We start from the raw sequence: 19,050 nt of genomic DNA on the forward strand, positions 1-19,050 counted from the left end.
ACCGCGGAAAGAGACGGTGTCGTCGGCTCGGGAGGGTGGAGTTGCAGTGGCGCGCGGCGCGTGTGGCCGTTTCCAGCCCGGTTTGAGGGCGCAGCTAGCTGGGCTCGAAGGCCTGGCCATAGAGCCTCCGACCCCGCCTGGAGACTGGCCGCATGCGACAAAGGCGAGGTGCCAACCCGCGGAGGAAGAATGTGCTTCCTTTGGGTGAGAGAAAGGCAAGTACTTGGCAGTTTGCGCCTTTCCTGCACGTGCGTCGATTTTCCGTGGATATGCCCGAGTGTCAGCCGCACGAACCGTCGTCCCTGGCGCGGCCGTCGGGCTCCAAAACTGCGGCGTGCCGCGCAACGAGGCGCAGGCCGCCGAGCAAAAGTGAGGTGTTGCATCGGCCTCGAAACGTGTCGATTCAGTGAGGGTTGAGTCTCTCGCTGGCCTAGAGCGTCCTGCAACGTAAAGTGCTGAGTGCATTCTTCTCTCTCAAGGTTCGTCGCCTTCTTCTTAGACCGCGGGCGCTGCGGCTTACTGGTCTCCTCGCCTCGCGCTGAGCGACTCGCGCGGCACTGGCTTTCGCGGGCCCCGGGTCTCGGTTTCCGCGCCTCCGTTCGACCCTGGACGGTACTTTTGGAGCCCAACATCCCTTCAGGGTTCCCCAGACAAACCCTTCTTGACGAATTGTAACGAACAGCACTAGCCGTATAGAGCATCTGCGCTCCAAGACCGGGCTACGCCAACCGGCCGCGATTACCGCCGCACGCGTGGCTGTCGCTGCCCTCCGCTCGGAGGCTGCGCTGTGGATTTCTTGGAAAACCCGACAAGGCCCTCTCGCATTCGACGCTTATCTTGTGTGGTTGGTATGAGAGGGGGCGGATAAAAGGTCTTACATCCAGTCGGACTCAACGACGCGCCGACGTTGACTTTTACCAGTGACGGCGCTGCGCGAGCCCAGTAGTCTACACCCCCATGATCCGTTCACCGTTGTTTCGCCACACGGACCGGAACTGCTTCTTGATACTCCTTCTTGTTATTTTTTTGCGCAAGCGCTTCGCATGAAGACCGAGTTGGTGCTCAGGCCTCACGGCGGCAAACGCGCCCCCCGCCCTGAACCCTTGTAGTCCTTTTGCCTGCAGCTTGCTCAGTCCCACTCTCTCTCTCGCTCCCTCGGGAACGGGAAGAGTCTGCCAACTGCGGAGGCCAGGCTGCGACGTCCTTGCAGGCCCACGGCCGCCCAGATCGTCGCGGCGTTACGCTGAGGTCGGTGGCCAGGGGGATCCACTGAGTCTCGAAGCTGCTTGCTGGGTTCGCGCTTTGACTTCTTTTTCTGTCCTCGAGGCCTGGTTCGTGAGAACAGCTCTCCCAACGCCCTTTGAGCGGGCTGCATCGTCGTCTCAGACTCTCTTCAGGCTCCTTTCCCGCGGCACGATGTCGCCGGCTGCATCTGCCGCCCTCGCCGTCGGGCGGGTCACAACCGGCGCGCCGCGTGCGTCGCGTCGCGCGTGCCCGTCAGTGGGCGTGGCTCGAGCTCTCTGTCTCGTGATGAGCATCTTCCTCCTCCTCTACAGCGCGACGCCGTCGTCTGCGCTGCGCAGGGCCCACAAAGAGGGCAGTGGAGTGGCGAGTATTGAGCCCAACTCCTCGGCGGCGTCGGCGCCGGCGCCGGCGGCCTCGACTGGGTCGTCCTACACGACGGCGACTCAGTCTGAGAACGCGGGCTCCAGCCAGAGTGGAGCTGAAGGCTCCGCAGAGGCCGGGGGCGAAGAAGCCCCTGAGGGCGAAGTCCAGATGGGCCCCACGGGCCCGGTGCTGCCGGAGACCGCGGCGTGGGTGTGCCGCTCCGCGGAGTCTGGCGAAGGGTGTGGGCCTTACTTCAACTCAGCTGTGAACGACGTAGGGGCCTACTGCCCCCAGGACGAGTGCTGCAGCAAGAACCGAAATGCGTGCACGAATCTGCCGCTGCACTGCACCTTCGAGCACAGCCAGTTTCTGCCAGACTACTCCTACGGGCGCTGCTCCGCGTCGCAGTGCTGGCAGTGCGGCCCGAACGCCAAGTGTCTGACGGTAAGCGGACGAAACGGCGGCGTCTACTGCGACTGCAAGCCGCCCTACGTGGGCAAGGGCGCCAACTGCACCGTGAAGATGTGTGAGCATGTGAACCCCTGCGGCGAGGGCCTCTGCGTGCCTGGCGAGGGCGAGGGCGACACGACGTACTCCTGCAAATGCAACCCGGGCTTCACGCTGCTGGCTCCCCAGCACGGCGGCGTGCCGCCCGTGTGCATGGACGTCTGCCTGTTGAACAGCTGCGGCGACGAAGCTGCAGTCAAGAAGTGCGTCGCAGGCCGCGACGACTACATGTGCGTCTGCAACCCCGGCTACCGGCTGGCGACGCTCGCCAACGGCATCCAAAAGTGCGTGCCCTTCGACGCCTGCTCCGTGAGCCCCTGCGGCTCGTCCGCGGCCGTCGAAAGCTGCACTCCAGACGAGCTGTCCTACAAATGCACATGCAAAGAAGGCTACGTGGAGCGCTACACCGACCGGCAAGCAATGTGCATCAAAGAGGAGGACTGCGTGCAGCCGCACTGCACAGACAAGGCGCCACCCAAGATTGTCCTTTCAACTACAAGCACCACCGCGAAGCCCAGCGCGCCGTCCGCGGGCAGCGGCTCCAGCGGCGCCCCCAACGACGGCTCCAGCGGCTCGTCCACGAGTGCGGGGGGGTCCGACGAGTCAGACCCGGGTTCGGGCACGAACGTCGGAGTGATGCTGGGCGCTGTCGGCGGATCTCTTCTGGGGCTTCTCCTGATTGGCGGCGTCGTGTACTTCGTCGTGCGCGCGAAGAATAAGCCGCAGCCCGCCGCGAGGGACGACGAGGACCCCGAAGACGACAACGATATCGTGTCCAGGAAGCGGGAAACGATTTTCGGCGCACTGGTCGACGACGCCGGCAAGGAATTCAGCGACCCCGTTCAAGCCGAGTGGGAGCAACAAGCTAGAGAACGAGGAGACAGTGCAGCTAGCTCCGCGAGCAGCGCCAGCAGTTCCAGCAGCGCCACCGGCCGCAGCGACAGCACAAGCAGCAGCGTAACTACGAACTCCATGCAGGGCTTCGGCGCGTGAGAGAGAGGCGGGAGCCTGTGGAGGCGAGCTTCCACGGGCCCCATGAAAAGAAGCCCGCCTCTCGAACGCGCCATGCAACTTGGGAGAGATAGAGAGGAGCTGGCGCGGAAATGTCGTTCGTCACCGCGACTCGCTGAACAGCAGGTGTCCTTGAGCGTCATTCCTGCACTGCTGCCAGAGGCTGAAACCGCGTCGCGGGCTTCGGCGCGTAGAACTACGATGGCGGCTCATGGCTTCGTTTTGTACCCGCGTTGGATTCACAGTCGCATCAGGGACGCAGAACCCTTCTCAGCAGAGAACGTTCAAGTCAGTGTCGGGAAGTCTGGGCCTTGCACTAGGGCAAGCGCAGATGTTCAATTTGCAATACGTTGTCGGGCGACCCGGTAACCACGTTTGCTCTGCGTGTTCGGTGTGTGAGAATGCGTCTGTTTTTGAAATCTGATGTTTTATGATTCTTCTTTCGAGTCTGGTGATGAGCTATAGCTTATTACCATCGGCAGCTGTAGCCACGTGTCGACATAAGCTCTCCACTGGACCTTCCGCCAGCACCTTTCAGAGTTCTGCGGTCATCTGGGGACATTCCATTTCGCATCTATTGGTGTGTGAAGGAACAGACAGCCTTGTATCCGTGTCAATTGTCGGTGAGCTCAGAGGCGACGCCAAGAGGCGGGGGGACTCTGAAAGGCGGGTCGCTGCTAGACGACAGACAACCGATCCTAAGTACGCAGTGAGCTGACTGGGCCGTATATCCTGAACTTGCCCAGCATTGAGATATTTATATGCACGACAGAAACATGATTTCACCGCGATTTAGCATGCAGGGCTGACCTGTGTAAGTATTCTTTGTTATGACTTTATCGCAAACCACTGAGATTACGAATGTGGATAGTTAGCCCGCTCAGGAGCCGAAGCATCATTCAGGGCAGCGCTTGCTTGTTCAGTCTCACTCCTCGAACCCGTGTGAACGACTGCTGAAAAAACTTTATTCATTCGAACTCTAGCTTGCCGACATCCACGCACCGAGTGTTTAGGATCAGAGGCAGCAGCATTCCCGCCTGCTAGTCCGCTACGCAACCTGGTAAAAAAGGCTGCACACAGCCTGAGATTTGGCGAGTCGTCCGGGGCTTCGAGGCGCAAAAACCGCCTTCACCTTCTATCCGCCATTCCCTGCAAAAATGCAAGCTAAGCGGGGGAACAGCCGCAAGCACGCATACGCGAAGCATGTTACTTGACGGCAGGAAGGGTGATTTCCTTTCCGCGCTCACAGCAGCACAGACTCGCAGTTTTGTAAAGCAGAGAAGGGGGCGCTGCTGCAGCGGTGTTCCCCGCGACTGTAAGACACGCTAACGACTCGCCCCAGCCGTCGGATCGGTTGCGGGCTCGCGAGGGCGAATTGCGTTCTACCGGCGCTTGCCTCGTTCCACGGCGTTCCTTTGATGGCGGGCAATGCCGAGTATTGCCTTGTGTGTGAAGAAAGCACGCAGGTGCGTGTGACAGGCTCCAGTGCTTTTTCTTGAGGAGGAGTGGCGCATGCTGGCGTGTGCATCATGCACTCAGTATCCACGCTTATACATACCAACCCTATCTGCGGTAGTCTGAAGCATCGAAGGTGGACCGTATCCGCCGGCGGCTGCCGCGTCGGCGCAAATCCTAATTCCTCGCGACGCATGCTGCCACAGACAGATCTCTGGCTGCGCCGCACTGACAGGGACTATCTGCCCGCAGTCCGTTTTCGTCGATGCGCGAATCAAACAGAGACAGGCCGAGAAAGGCTCCTTTCCCCGGCCGCTGCCTCAGCCTAGACTGCAAAACGAGTGTCGCGTCCGCGGACCCCCTGTTCGTTCATGAGTTGTTCGTCTTTGCGACCTCAGAGACGGCACCCGAAAGCTGAATATCAGAAGCGACACGCAAACTCCATTCGAACTTGCTCGCGCCCGCCCCTCTCTCTCTCTCGCTCTCTCACGGGGCTCTCCCTTCCACGCGGGAGGGGGGAGAAGGGGGTGTCTGCTGCCCCCCCCCCCCCCCCCCCGCGGGATGTGTTCACGTGAACTTGCAGCGTTTCTTAGATCTGAGTAGTAGCTCGCCCTCGTTCTCCGCCAGGTAGCCGGCAGTCCAGAAGCGCCCAAACATGCCCCCGACGCCAGCCATCTCGTCGTCTTCCTCGCCGGCCCCCCCGGCGGCCTGCAGCTCCGTTGCGTAGGTGGCGACCATCAGCTCGTTCATGACTTCGGCGGAGCGCATGCGGAGGGCGTCGCCTTCCTTCCGCGCGCGCAGCTCGCCAAAGAGCGCGGCGAAGTCCTCGGAGCCGCCATCCGCTGGGCGGGCGCTGCGCCGCTCGCGCGCCGTCCACACGTTGACTAGCGCGGGATCGACCATTAGCCCGGAGACCGGGCAAACTAGGAACCCGAGGTCGCTGTCAGAGGGGACCATGCGGTCGCAGCGGAGCCCGCAGCAGTGGACCTGCCCAGAGTCGCGACAGAGATACAAGTCGAACTGCGGCACGCTCCAAATGTCGCAGGAGCGCCCATGGCACACATGCACTGGCTTTTTCGCGACCCCCGACGCCCCCCGGTCGGTGCCGCTGCCAGCGACCTCCTCCGCGGCCCCCCACGCGCCCTTCCAGAGCCCGAGGGCCTCCTCCAGCGAACTCGGCGGCCGCTCCGCGAAACGCCGCGCCGCCACCTGCGCGGGGGTCAGCAGCCCGCCGCCGGCCTCTGCGCGGGCTCCACATCCGAAACCGGGGCTCGCACTCGCCCTCTCGTCGGGAGAAGAGACAGGCGCCCAGGGCGAGGACCCCTCGGAGTCGTCGCCGGAAGACGACGCCGAGGGCCCGAAAAGCAAATCCAGAAACTGGTCTTCGTCCATGTCTGCCTCTTCTTCGGCCTCCTGTTCGACGCCACGTGCGCCGCTGCACTCGCCGCCGTCAGGCCCGTCGTTCGCGGCCGCGGCCGCCGCAGTGGCCGCCGACGCTTCCTCCTCGTCCTCGTTGTCGCCTGCGCGCCTCGCGCCGTCGTTTTTTGAGGCCTCCGCCCCCCCCTTTGGGCTCTCTGCCACCGGAGCGTCCTCGGGCCCTTCCGGGGCCCCTACAGGAGGCGCCGCCGCGCCCGGGGGCTGCGCCTTCACAACCGCCTCGCCAGGCGGGGGCCCCCCAGGTGCGGTCGCGCCTTCCGGTCGCTGCGCCTCCGTCTCCCGCGCGTGAGTCGCGGTCGCCGCGCCCTCATCTTCGTCTTTGAAGAACAGGTAGTCGTTCAGCGAAAAGCCCGAGGAAGGGCGACCGCCACTCGCCCCCGAGGGCCCCCGCCCCGGACTCCCGCCGGGTCGCCGCGCTCGCGCGCCGCCGTCGGCCTCTGCAGCCGTTCGTCGCGAGGCCGTGGCGGCGTCGCTTCGCACGCCTGCGCCGCCCCGCGGGGCCTGGGGGGGGAAGAGATCCGCGGAGAAGGCCTCGCTGTGCGCGCCCCGCTGCTGGCTGGCGAGGAGCACCTGCTTGTCTCTGAGTGCGTAGAGACGGTGGAGGCGCTGGACATGGCACTGGGCAAGAAGCGCCGCGACCGCGCGCGGCGGGTGGGCGAGGGGCCCCGCGGAAGACCGGGAGGGAGGCGAGAGCGAGGCAGACGACGACGCGCAGGCGCAGACGCCCTCGCGCGCCCCCCCGCGCTCCTCGCCGCCTGGCACCAGCGACCACGCTGCAGCCGCCCGAGAGACTGTCTCCGCCGGCGACCGTGGGGGCGCGGCGGCAGCGGGCGCCGCGGCCGGGAGGACGGCCTGGCGCTGCAGACTCAGCAGCGCCGCGCGCTCGCGCCCGAGGCGCATCGCGGCCTCCATCTCCACGAAGCAAATCTCCTCCGCGGCTGCGCGGGCGGCCGCAAAGACGGCGTCGTCCTCGGGCGACTCCTCGCTGTCCACGGCGCGCGCGCGACCCCCGCTGCGCGCCGCAGGACACGGGGCTGCCGCGGTCGCGAGGCCCGGAGGGAGAGAAGCGGCAGCCGGGGGCGCGGCGCCCGACGGCGAGGCGGGTCCGCTGTCTCTGCAGGGCGCCTTGGTGCCGCCGCCGTCGGCGCGCAGCGCGAGTGGCGGCGCAGGCGACGGCGAGGAGAAGGCGCTCGCGTAGAAGAATGTCCAGATGAACGGAAGAAGTGCGAGGTGGCAGAAGCGCCGAGAGACGAGAGGAACGGTCTCGCCGACTTCTGTGAAGGGGAGAAAAAGAAGGACTTCGCACAAGAGGTCGTCTGGGAGGGCGTCAGTCAGCGACGGCCGCGGAGGAGGCAGCGCCGACGCAGACGCCGGAGCGGAGAAAGCGGAGGAGGAAGACGAAGAGGGGAAAGAGGGCGAGGCAGGAGAAGCGGAGGCCGATGGAGACGCCCGCGGACGGCAGGAGTAGGAAGAAGACGAAGAGACAGGCGAAGAGAGGAGGTCACACGTGGGCGACAAGGAGCGGGGCGCCTCAGCATCTCTGCGACCGCGTTCCGGCAATCCCGGCGAAACTCGAGCTCGCTCTCTTCTTGCCTCGCACCCGTTGTTTTTGCCTTCGCTGGACCCGCATGTCGATCTGGCGCAGCTGGAGCGGCCCCCCCGCGCCGCCGTCAGCGACGGCCTGACGCGTGAGGCGTCCTGCTGCGACCCGCCGGCCGGCTGTGCTGCATGCGAGAGCAAAGCATGCAGAGAGCAGGCCTCGCCAAGCTCATCGGCTCCATTTGGCAGCGGCCAAGGCTTCGGAAACACACGAGAGAAGCCTTTTCTGTCGGGTTGAGCGGGGGCGGCTGAGGTGCAAGTCTCTCGAGTCGCCGCGGCAGGAGGCGCGCAGACCGCGACGCCGCGGAAACCCTGCGACACTCCGCAGCGTGCGGCCAGAATTTCCTCCGCGGCATCTCCCGGGGGATTCATTCTGAACAGAAACCCTAGACCCTAAACAGCGCCGCCTTCTCTCAAAGTCCGCGTGCTGCGGACTCCCGATGCTTCTCAGCTCGCCCGCGTCCCTGCGCTCCAGCGCAGCTCCTCCGCCTCCTTGCGGCTTTCTTCCTTTTCTGCAGAAACTCGGTCGCCTCCCTGAGGACGCGGGCGGCGCCCTCGCGCTCGGCGAATCCTCTTTCCTCCCAGGGGGCCCGGCCTCGGATCGTGGAGCAGCAGCGCTTTTCAAGCCCCGGCACGCTCAAGAGAGAGCGGCAGGGCCCAAGCCGGCGGAGCCGACAGAACGGAGCAATGTGGAGGCAGCGAGAAGCGAGAGAAGGAAGAAGAATAGGCGCCGCAGGCAGGCGAGCAAAAAGAAATCGAAAGAGTGCGCCGAGATGGAGCGAGGCGGCGACGCCGCATAGAGGCGACTCAAGCGAAACCCGCAGAGGCGGGAGGGACGAACAAGGCGCGGAAGAAGCCCAGGAAGGAGAGGTAGCGACCGGAGGAAGACGTGGAGGAGGAGAAGGGCGGCGGCTCAGAAGACGCCGGCACGGACTGGAAGAAGACGCATGCTGGCACGTGGGCGACAGTCGAGGATGCCCTCGCGGCGGGAGGTTCTTGGGCGGGAACTCGAGCCTGAAGCCCGGTAAACGCGAAAGTTACCGCCGAAATCGTCGGCGCAGGGCGGAGACAAGTTTTGATTCAACGGTTCAGGCACGCAGCGACGCTGAAAGAACGAAAAACCGGCGAGGCACGTGCAGACAGTCGCCAAGCGGGCGCGTCTCGACAGCGGAATTCACTACCGGGCGCACCGGGCCGCCGCTTCAGGTCTCCTTCGAGGCCACGGAAAGAGACAGAGAAGGTTCTTTTTCCTGTGAGGCACGCCTTGGGATGATCGAAACAGGCGCCTGCGATGCTTCTCTCGAGTTCGTGCGCGGCGCATGCTTTTTCAAAAAAGTCAATGCCGCCCGTCGACACTGCACTGTACGCACACCCGCCGCACGGGCGCCAACGAACCGATTCAGCTCGATTTCTTTACGCTGTGTCCAGCGACGCACGTAACCGAACTCGCGCGGCTTTCGAGGACTCCCAGACACAGGGATCATCGGAAGAAAACGAAAATTCACCTGGCGAGTCGACGAGGCGCAGGGCAGCAGCGCGCCGTGTTTAGCGTTTGGAGGGCTGGCGTGGCGAGGCTGCATGCTGTACACAGCGAACGGTCGCAGAGAGAAACGCGGCCCTCCGCGACACTTATTTTCTTTCGCCTTCTCCACTACGAGACGATCGCACACACTCCAAGAAGGGTTGTGAAACGCCTTGCGTGTCAGTCTCTGTTGCTTGTCCGCAAACTCGGTCTTTCCTCTCGCTAAAACCGCGTTTTTCGTGCACCCGGGGTGGCAGCGCTGGACTGCCGCCGCCTCTCCCGGTTTCGCTCTATCGCGTCCGGTCTTTTTTTCTCCATCGTGCCCAGTGAAAGCCTGCGCACGTCGAGGCAGGCGTCAGCGCGGTGTGTGTCGCTCCAACCGGGCGCTGGAAGCCGAACTGGACTGTCCCTCCCTAGCCGCGCAGACAGTTGACGTCCTCGAGGCTGTCGCGTAGCCGAGGATCTGCGCCCGGAATTCGCCTTCCCTGACGAAGACAAACGCCCTCTTTCCTGCCTCCAGTGACTTCTATCGCCCCGCGAAGCGCGGAGTGACTCTAGACTCGCTTTTGAAAGACACGCCTCGGAGCTTCACTTCGACGTCATACGGCTACGGCACATACAGCCATACACGCACGCCCTGGAGTCCCTCTCCTCGCTTCTTGCGGCGCGCCTTCGCGATCCAGAGGCGTCAACGAGCGGGCTTTAGTGGGCACAGGCGGCTCTGTTTAGAGAAGCTACGTCGCCCGTCGTCTGCTGCGCAGCAGACTCCTCGCACGCTTCTCAGATGCGCTGGAGAAAACTTTTCAAGAAAAACATGTTCTTGCCTGGGGGGCTTTTCTGAAAAGCTCCGCCTCCTCCCCTCTCTGGGTGAACCCTTTTCTGCCCGACCTGTCATGCGCCTGCGCGCACAAAGCGAGCCCCGGCGAAGTCCTTTCAGCTTGCGGACTTGAAACTTTTTCGCGTGCTTCAAGTGCTTCTTCGCAGACTGTCCCTCTCGTTTGTCTCTTTTCCCTTCAAAGGCTGATCGTTCAGCCTCCGCCGCTTTCTCGCGGGCTCAAACACGTCAACAGCAGTCCACGGGCGCGCACTAAAGAAAAGTTCTTTTCTCCTTGTTGAAAGCGAAGAGTCTTCTGTCTGCCGTTGGTAGTCTCTAAGAGTGTCTGTACCTACACTCGTCTTCCGCTGTCATCCGCTTGCGCGAGCGGCGCTGCAACCCTCCCCTGCTCCTCGTTGACGCTGTCTCTCCGTGCTAACATTCCTATCTGGCTGTGTGTATATATCTATACATATATCTCTCTATTCACCTATATTTTCGTCTATCTATCCATATATATTCGTAGTGTGCTCCCAATGCACTTATTTTTCGTTTCTGTTGCTTTCGCGTCTCGTGTGTCTTTTTCGCGATGAAGGAGATTGCGTTTTTCATTCTTCCGCTGGGCGGCGTGTTGGCGGTTCTCTTGTGCACGCCGCTCCAGTTTTTGCAGCGCGCGTGCATCTCGTTTTCTTGTCTGCAGCTGTCCGTCGGGCGCCGCTTTTCTCTGCGGATTTCCTCCGCGTTTTTCTTTTACTCGCTATTCCGCTTCGCGAGCACATGTCTGCGCGTGCTTAGGGACTCGCGCGCGTTCGACCCCGAGGGGCCCTACGGGGCGCAGGCCCCCGCGGGCCCGTGGGGGGCGCCTGCCCCCTCCGCGGCCCGGGGCCTGTCGCTGGACGTGCGGAGACAGGCGCAGATTCTGCGGCACCAGCGGAACTTTTGGATAACGCTCTCGGCGGTGTTCATTTGGCTGTTTGTCTGGATTCTCGCGAAGCTCCTCCACTGGTACTGGCGGGAAATCGAGGCGCGCGAGAAGCAAGTCGCCGAGCTGCAGCAGCGGCGCCGCGCAGCGGCTGCCCGCCCCGCCGCGCTCGCGCCCGCGCCTTCCCCCCCCAGGCCTCCGCGCGAGACGCGCCCAGGCGGCGAAGTCGAAATGACTGCTGCGGAACGCTCGCGCGAGGCCTCGGGCGAAGGCGCGAGAGAGACTCCGCGAGGCGAGGACTCAGCGGCCGCGCGCGCGCCCACCTCTTCGCGGCAAAGAGGCTCCTGCCGGCAGCCGCAGGCGCAGTCTCAGGATCTCGTGGACTGAAAAAAATCGAGTCGCCCGTCAGGTAGCGCACCCCTCAGCGACGCTGCCGAGGCTACTGATTAGACTAGCATCTGAGTAGTAGTTTTCTCTCGCTGTTAAGATGAGTGAGAGCAAAGCCCCGCGCGTCTAGAGCCTGCCTCGGGGAGAACATATATATATATATATATATATGTATATGTTTACATATATATATTATGTATGCGTATATATGTGTATTACAGATATATATATGTACAATTTACATATATATATATGAACTGTGTATGAATATATATGCATGTTACGTGTATATATGCATGTTTTTGCGTCCGTGGTGATGCGGGGGATTACGAGGAGTCTAGCTCCTTCAAGAGTGAATAAATCTCTCCACACAGATGCACATTTAGCTGATTCCGTGCGAAGATACGCTTGCAAACGGCGCGTGCGCTTCTCCATTTCTTCGTCCAAGCCGGTTTCAGCTCGCGCGTGTTTGTGCGTCGGTTCACGGGGTGGAGTTTGACGCTGAGACTCTTCCTGGGGGTTCAGCCTCTTTTCGTCTTCTTCACCAACCTCTAAAAACACCTGAGGAAACACCCTAGGCTCTCCATCAAAGTCAGCACAGATACGCCTCAAAGAACCTGCACACCGCGCACGACTCGTCTAAAGCCCCATGCACTCGCAGGCAAACAATTTACCCCTGTGTGCGTACTGTACCGGGAGCTGCGCTTGCCAGCAAATTCCGCCTCGCCTGCGTCATCCCAAGTCCTCAACTATATATATATATATATATATATAAACAGCGAGAGACAGACGGGTATCTCTTCATGGCAGCTGGCATAGACAGAAGTATAAATATGCATATACATATACATATATATATATATATAAATGTAGGAGCTGCTTCAGTCTAGGTATAGTACGGGCTGTGCTTGCCCCGGTCTCCTTCACACCGCAGCGCACTCCATTTTCTCTGGGGGCTGAGGCGGGCCAGAGGAAAGGGTCGCGGGGTGTGCGCTACGAAGACTGCCGCATGCAACTTCAGAGTTGCAAAAGTGCAGTCTACTACGTTGCTGAATCCCCACTGCGTTGCACACGGCCAGCGACCATAATCTGGAGAAAATATCTTTGTATGTGGATGTGCACACAGGTAGGCACGTTCGTACAGGAGCTGCCGGTCGCTGTGTCCGCGTACAGCGAGAGCGACCGCAAGCCGACTTCCGGGGTCCACGCGGAAAACGGCAAAGATTCAAGATTCATAGAGGATGTTTGAAGGAGCCAGAGCGGAGATGAGGCTGACCACAGAAAAGGAGCTTCGGCAGATCACAGCAATCGCGATTCCGCCTGAAGCACACATCAACGAGAACCTTCGTGGTCGCACATGCATATATATGTATGTGACATGCACCTGCTCTATGAGATGTGTATAAATATTACTGTGAGGCGGTATGGGATATGTGAAGGTGGAATTTCAGTGATGACGCAGGTTCATCAGGAAAAGAGTGTTAGAAGAGCATAGTTAAGATGGTAACTGTCATTAGGGTGAAAACCATCAAGATAGATACCTATAGTGGATGGGGAACCAAGTGGACGCCATGCCACGAATTAAAGATAATCAGGGAAATCCGATATTCTTCTTGGCATAACGCTCAACCCTAGGCTATGCGTATACGAATGGGAATTGGTAGGACACCAGGGACAATTTTTCTTCTCCCTCGCATGCCGTTTCAGGTTTTCAAAGACGCCCCAGCAGTTTTTGGGTAGAAGATCGGCTTGCGTTTCACTCCTTTGGGGTGTTTTCGCTTCCTGGTCGCGTTGGTCGCGCTTACGCACGCGTCTCGGCACGCTGCGTCAAACAGAAGATTTGTTTGGGGTTAAGTGATGTCCTCTGTGCTCCCTTTTGTCCTCTTTTTTTGGCGGATCACGTTTTTCAAACAGTCGGCTCCGGCCTCTTATGTCATCGTGTCCGCGCGCTTACTTCCGCGTTCTGGGTAGCGCCGCGCCTTGTTTGAGCGGGGTCATTGAGTTGAGGTTTTATTTCCTTCTCGCTGTCTAACGTTCCCTTCTCTGTATGGCACACTCATTCTTGAAAGCATGCTTTCCGCTCGCCTTGCGTGCTCGCGGGGTCAATTTCCATCCATCACGCGATGCGCTGCCTCATGGGCCTGCTGAGAGGGAAATTTTCCTAGTCTTTGTGTGTAGCTGATAGGCCGTAGAAGAGCCTGTCACCTTTTCCTCGTCTTGTCCCCGCTACTGTCAATTTTTTTCTGGCGAACACACTCCTCAGGGCTCCCTCTCTGTGTGCAACGCCTCTATACGCCGGCAGTTACACACATACGTACATACAGATGTTGGGTGTATTTGCTGCCCAGTCGACAGTTTAGTCTATCTGACTTCGGACACGCACAGGTACTAGTATACTTTACGACAGAGGCTAGAAAAGACTTGGCTGCCTAACGTCTCCCGCAACAAATTCGCCTCCGAGCTGAAGCTCGATCCGCATTCCCGCATGCATGCTTGCGTTGCTCTTCGTGTTGAACCGCTCGCACTCGCCATGGCGCGTGGCTCTTTGCCTCTGACTTCCCCTGGATCCTCCCGCGGCTCGCTTCGTGCGGCGTCTGTCCTCTGTTTGCTCCTTTTTCTTCTTTCTCCGTCGTTCCTCTGTGGGGCCTTCGCGTGCGAGGCCGCAGCGGCTGCGGAGGGGCCTGGCGCGCGGGCTCTCGGGGCGAAAACCGACCCGTGGCTACCGTCCCTGGACCTCGCGATTCCCGAGAGTCACGACACCCGCAAGACAGTCTACGACGTGCTCAAGGAGGTGGAAGACACGCCGAACGACAATCTGCTTTTTGCAGTCGCGCGCGACGTCGTGAACACCTATCAGCTGACCAAACCATTCTTCGACGAGTTCCTCCGCTTGCACCAACAAAGCCGCGCAAAGCAAAAAGCGAAAAACAACGTCCTCGCCGGCATCGACCCTCCCAGCGGAGCGAACCCGAACGGCGTCGCCGCCACCGCCGCGCAGCCGCTCGCGTCGCCCCTCGGGTCCGGCGCCGAGAGCCGCGGCGACAGGGAAGACGGGTGGAAGGTGAGACGCTCAGCAGCGCCAGGCGCGCGGTTTTCAAGCGAGAAAACAGCAGCGATCTAGCTCACGTGAGGCATACATAAGTCAAACGGGGAGGGCGAGACTACACCACCACATCCGTATACATATATATATATATATATATATATATATATATATGTACATATATGTATCCTCTACATATATATATATATATATATATATATATATGTATATATGTAGTCCATCCGTTGTATACATATATACGTATATATATGCATATATAGCCAATATATATGTATATATGCAGTGGGGTTGTGGATGCGCTTGCGGCACATGCTCGGTGCGTAGGAAGGCTGCAAGATTCTTGATCTCGGCGTGAAGCGTCTGCCTGTAGATATCCTTTGCGTGTCTGCGAGGCGAATCACCAGGTGTCCGCAGGTTCTTGATATTTATAGACAGCAGGTGTATGTAAGTATAGGTAGGTGTACCTGCAGCTGACAGTTCAGCTCTCTGCGCGTGCTGAGATTCTACTCGTCTTCTTCTCGACGCATGCATAAAGACCTACGCGCTCCCCCTCCGCGGCGCAAGTCGTTTTTCTCCTCGGCACACGGGCTCGCGCGATGTCTCTGTGTCGACTGCGCAGAAGAAAAAGGCGAGGCGAGACGAGCGGGAAGGCAAGAAGCACCAGGAGAGGAAAAAGAAAGTGCAGGAGGCCGGGACGCCCGAGCAGGGCGGAGAAGAGAAAGAAAAGACGCACAGAGACAAGCCGAAGCTCCTGGGGTACTCTGGAACCTCGCGACTCCTGAGCTGACAGAAAAAAATTGCTCATCAGCGCATATAGACCTTATAGAGGCCAAAACACGGCTCCCTGCGCCCTGCCGCATGCAAAATTCACTTTCTTGAACATCAGGTGAAGAGCATCAGTCCGTTTGCGCCGTGTAGGGCAATAAAGGCCTGCATTTTGATCGGTTCATTCAGGCACATCCCTGCAACAATGGGAATATTTCCACGCAGGTCTATATACATACAGTGTCGAGGAGTTGGCACGCAGGACTGATTCCTGAGAGTCGCAGGGTTATTTTGCGTGAGATTCGCAGGGAAAAAAAAAACTTTTCTTGTCAAACATCGCGGACGAAGGTTCACCCTTCAAGCAGCAGGCACGCCCCGCCCCCAGCCACAGGATCCTGAGCCCGCCTCGTTCTTTGCAGCGCCCGTACTCAGGTCGGGCTCATAGGCAGTTTTCGCGATGGACATGCGCGCACACGTGTAAAACATTGAGCAAATACGTAGAGGCACACAAGTCTACCCATCTACACGTTCTCCGGGGTAATGTGTGCTGCAAGCGTGGAAAAAAGGATACGTTATGCGCTCCACGTGGTGCCCTCAACGAACCTTACAGGGGCCGAGGTACCTCATGCTCTGACCTTACTCCTACGTATTCGCGTACAATCATGCATATGTGCAGGCATCTCAAAAATAAACATATATATATATATATATGGGTTGATCCATCAGTTGCACGAAGTCACCCCCACCTTCCCTCTTGTTAGGGTGTACCTTCGTGCAGTGTATGCGTTCAGAAGCTCGAGGGTGTCCAGCAAAATATAGGTTTATACAATGTACATGTATGTATGTACGTATTTATCTTCATATATATACATATGTAGAGTGTAATCATATATACATATGTAGAGAGTATCATATATACATATGTATAGTGTATCTACATATATGTAGTGTGTATATATGTACATATGTATACGGCATCTATATCTGCGTATTTACACGGGAAACCGTTCGCCGCGCTGGCCGCTCGGCTCCAGCGGGCTCCTGCCGTCCCTCCGGCGTCGCTTTTGGTGGAGACCAAGCTATCCGCTGCATCGTGCGAGAGCGAATGTGTGAGTGCGAATTTTGCGAGTCCAGAAACGCGGACGCGAGCGCCGCGGCTCTTATTCAGCCCCTCTCGCCACTGCAGGCGACGACGGACGAGAAAACGTGGCCCACGCGGGCTACGCAGCCAGCCGCACAGCGTGTGTGTGCGCCATCCCACAGCGGATGCTACTAAATCAACTACATACATACATATATATATATATATATATATATGCAACTACATATATATATATATATATGTATGGTATGGTACGATATTATATGATATATGATTTGACATACATATATACACATATATGTCTACGTGTGTGATGCGTGCGCGGGAACGAGTTCTCCTGGTCCGTGTGAATTCGCACAAAGCGCCTCAAGAATGGAGTCTATCTGTGAATGGGAGTGCCTCCGCGGGAAACTTTCGTCTGATTCGAGCTCCAAAAACCACGCGAGCAGGGCGATGTGCACCGATTCGCGTGCCTCGGCCTGGATTCGGGTTTGCTCCATTTCAGAGGCGCCAGGGAGACAACGAGAAACGCTTAACTGGATTTTTTTCCCGACTTGGTGTAACCCGCGAGACTGCGGGCATTCATCACGCATGCGGAGAGACGGCAGTGGCAACCCCCGAGCCACGCACGCGAGACGAAACCTTGAGAACTTCGAGAGCTGAAACGCACGCACGCGACGCTGAACCGCGCGCCGCGGCCCTGTGGCTCGCCCCGCCGTCGTCTTTTTTCCTTTCACGCTCGCGTCACGGCGCGCCTCGCTCGAGTCGAAGCGTTGGCGAGAGTCAGATCGCCTTTAGGTGGCAGTGATGAGGGTGATATTCTCCCCCTTGAGCAGAATGCGCCCGACCGGAATGCGCGTGCGCTTCTTCAAGTAGACTTCCTCTGCGTCGTCCAGCACCATGTTCATGTACTCATCGAAACCCTGCGAAGTGTGAAACACACCCCGCGCCAACCGCGTGCAAAATATGTCGACAAAACGTGGATAATCCTCCAGAAACGCACGTACAGATGCCGCAGATATGCAGAGTGAAGGTTTAGCAGCCATCGGCAAGCGCTCGCGCTCTGCAAAGTGTGTCTTCCTCTGAACTCCTTGAAAAAAGCACTTACCAGTCACCCACCTCCCCATCTGCGACGTACCACTCCACATAAACATGCGATATATATACATATATATATATATATATATATATACACGTATATCTGCATATTGCATATATATATACATATATAATAAATGCGCATGCAGATGCATATCCATATATATATATATATATATATATATATGACGCGTGCCTAGACACTTCCTGGCTAGCGTCTCGCGTCGCGGGGACGCGATCTTCTGTCTTCAGAGGCATTTCTATTATTCTCATTCTTCTCTTCTTCTCTGTTCTTCTCACCATGATACGGCCTTCGATGCGCAAGTCGGGCTGTTCGTACAGCCAGATCTGGACTCTCATGCGCTGCGTGAAAAACCTGAAAATCAGGTTCTAAAGGAAAAAAACGGTCACACACGCCTGTCGAATGAGGCTAAAATCTGTTCACGGCCACCCCACCACATCACGAGAAGGCAGAAGAAAACAGACACCGCGCGAGACGTTCTGGGGCACTCTCGACATCCTTCCTCCTTTTCCGCCGCGCATGCGCCTTATTTCAACTCCCTAGCGCTGTGAGCTTCAGATTACTAGGGAGTTGAAAGACATGCTTCGAAGAAGAGGCAACAACAGGCGACTCCGATATACGGAGCGGAGACAGCGAAAGGTCATACGAGCAGGAATACCGCAGAAGTAGTATAGAAGAACAAACACACAGAGACGAGTGAAAATCTAGAAATTTCCTGCCACGGCGGACGACCTGATGCAAGACAGAAACTTTGAGGACGACAAGAACGCAGCGAGAGGCCCATGCAAAGCGCACACAGGGCAGGAAAACGCAGTTCTCTAAAATCCGACAAAAGCTACCTCCTGGGTGAGACAGGCGGATGATTCAAACACACGAGAAAGGCAGAGAGAGAGCCGCGCACGCATGGCGCAGGCTCCGAAAGCGTGAGTGCGTCTTGGAAGAAGCAGTCGCCCACACGCAAAAGGATTTGAAGATGTATATATACTGGCATCGAAAGAGCAAGACAAGACACCCTTATACATATATATGCACAAATGCATATTTATACATATATATATATATATATATATATATATATATATTTATGCATATATACGTATATATGTACGTGAACAATGAGAGGAGGGAGTGTGAGCTAGTGGTGGTCAGCAGGACTTTGAATCCTCGAAAGACGCAGAGGGAAAACTCAAGTGAGCACTCCCTCGGCCTCGTCTGTCCTGAGAAACTTACAATCGGCTGAGTCATAATCTTCTGGAGCTTCTTGTTGGACATCACGGCCCCCGACATCTTAGCGACACGAGGAGGCGATTGGTGCCGTCAGGCTGAGAAAAACGAGTAAGGGCGAGAGGAAGGCGCGCCGACACTCCGCGGAAACCCAATAAATCAGGCTCAGTCGAGAACGATGAACCGGTCACCCGTCTTTCGATGCGCGGGTTGACTCGAGCGCGAAGCGGGGCTGTGCTAAACAACGGGAGGCAGACTGACGCTGCGGCGAGGCGCGAACACGCGAAGAAAAGAAACTAACACAAAGCGATGGCGAGAAAACGAAACGGGGGGGCGTAAACATATAGACAGAGAAGAGTAGCGAAGCGCAGAACCGCGAAAAGAGAACGACGACAGAGTTCTGCGAACGGGCGACGGGAGGCAGGCCCCACCTCAGCAGGAGACGAATAAGAGAAGCAAAGGGGGGTAGTGGAACTTGAGCTTGCAAAGACAATGGCGCAAACTCAGGCACTT

General features: G+C 58.3%; 5 protein-coding genes across 5 annotated transcripts; 3 read left to right on the forward strand and 2 right to left on the reverse strand.

Moving 5' to 3' along the window:
• Positions 1-1,416: 1,416 nt before the first annotated feature.
• On the forward strand, positions 1,417-3,108 carry BESB_030050 (EGF family domain-containing protein; the record flags this gene model as incomplete). The annotated part of the gene is made up of 1 exon (XM_029361673.1): positions 1,417-3,108. The coding sequence occupies one exon, from the start codon at positions 1,417-1,419 to the stop codon at positions 3,106-3,108; it is 1,692 nt and encodes a 563-aa protein (XP_029215140.1).
• A 2,040-nt stretch (positions 3,109-5,148) lies between these two features.
• Positions 5,149-7,989, reverse strand: BESB_030060 (uncharacterized protein; the record flags this gene model as incomplete). Its single annotated transcript, XM_029361674.1, has 1 exon — positions 5,149-7,989. One exon carries the CDS (start codon positions 7,987-7,989, stop codon positions 5,149-5,151), a length of 2,841 nt encoding a protein of 946 aa, XP_029215141.1.
• Positions 7,990-10,542: 2,553 nt separating this feature from the next.
• On the forward strand, positions 10,543-11,262 carry BESB_030070 (uncharacterized protein; the record flags this gene model as incomplete). The annotated part of the gene is made up of 1 exon (XM_029361675.1): positions 10,543-11,262. One exon carries the CDS (start codon positions 10,543-10,545, stop codon positions 11,260-11,262), a length of 720 nt encoding a protein of 239 aa, XP_029215142.1.
• Positions 11,263-13,792: 2,530 nt separating this feature from the next.
• On the forward strand, positions 13,793-15,113 carry BESB_030080 (uncharacterized protein; the record flags this gene model as incomplete). The annotated part of the gene is made up of 2 exons (XM_029361676.1): positions 13,793-14,323; positions 14,946-15,113. 2 exons carry the CDS (start codon positions 13,793-13,795, stop codon positions 15,111-15,113), a joined length of 699 nt encoding a protein of 232 aa, XP_029215143.1.
• A 1,874-nt stretch (positions 15,114-16,987) lies between these two features.
• BESB_030090 (putative small nuclear ribonucleoprotein E) lies at positions 16,988-18,600 on the reverse strand (the record flags this gene model as incomplete). The annotated part of the gene is made up of 3 exons (XM_029361677.1): positions 16,988-17,116; positions 17,592-17,681; positions 18,544-18,600. 3 exons carry the CDS (start codon positions 18,598-18,600, stop codon positions 16,988-16,990), a joined length of 276 nt encoding a protein of 91 aa, XP_029215144.1.
• Between the last annotated feature and the right edge of the window lie 450 nt (positions 18,601-19,050).

The sequence above is a fragment of the Besnoitia besnoiti genome, chromosome XIII (assembly GCF_002563875.1).
Source record: "Besnoitia besnoiti strain Bb-Ger1 chromosome XIII, whole genome shotgun sequence".
Lineage (NCBI taxonomy): Eukaryota > Apicomplexa > Conoidasida > Eucoccidiorida > Sarcocystidae > Besnoitia > Besnoitia besnoiti.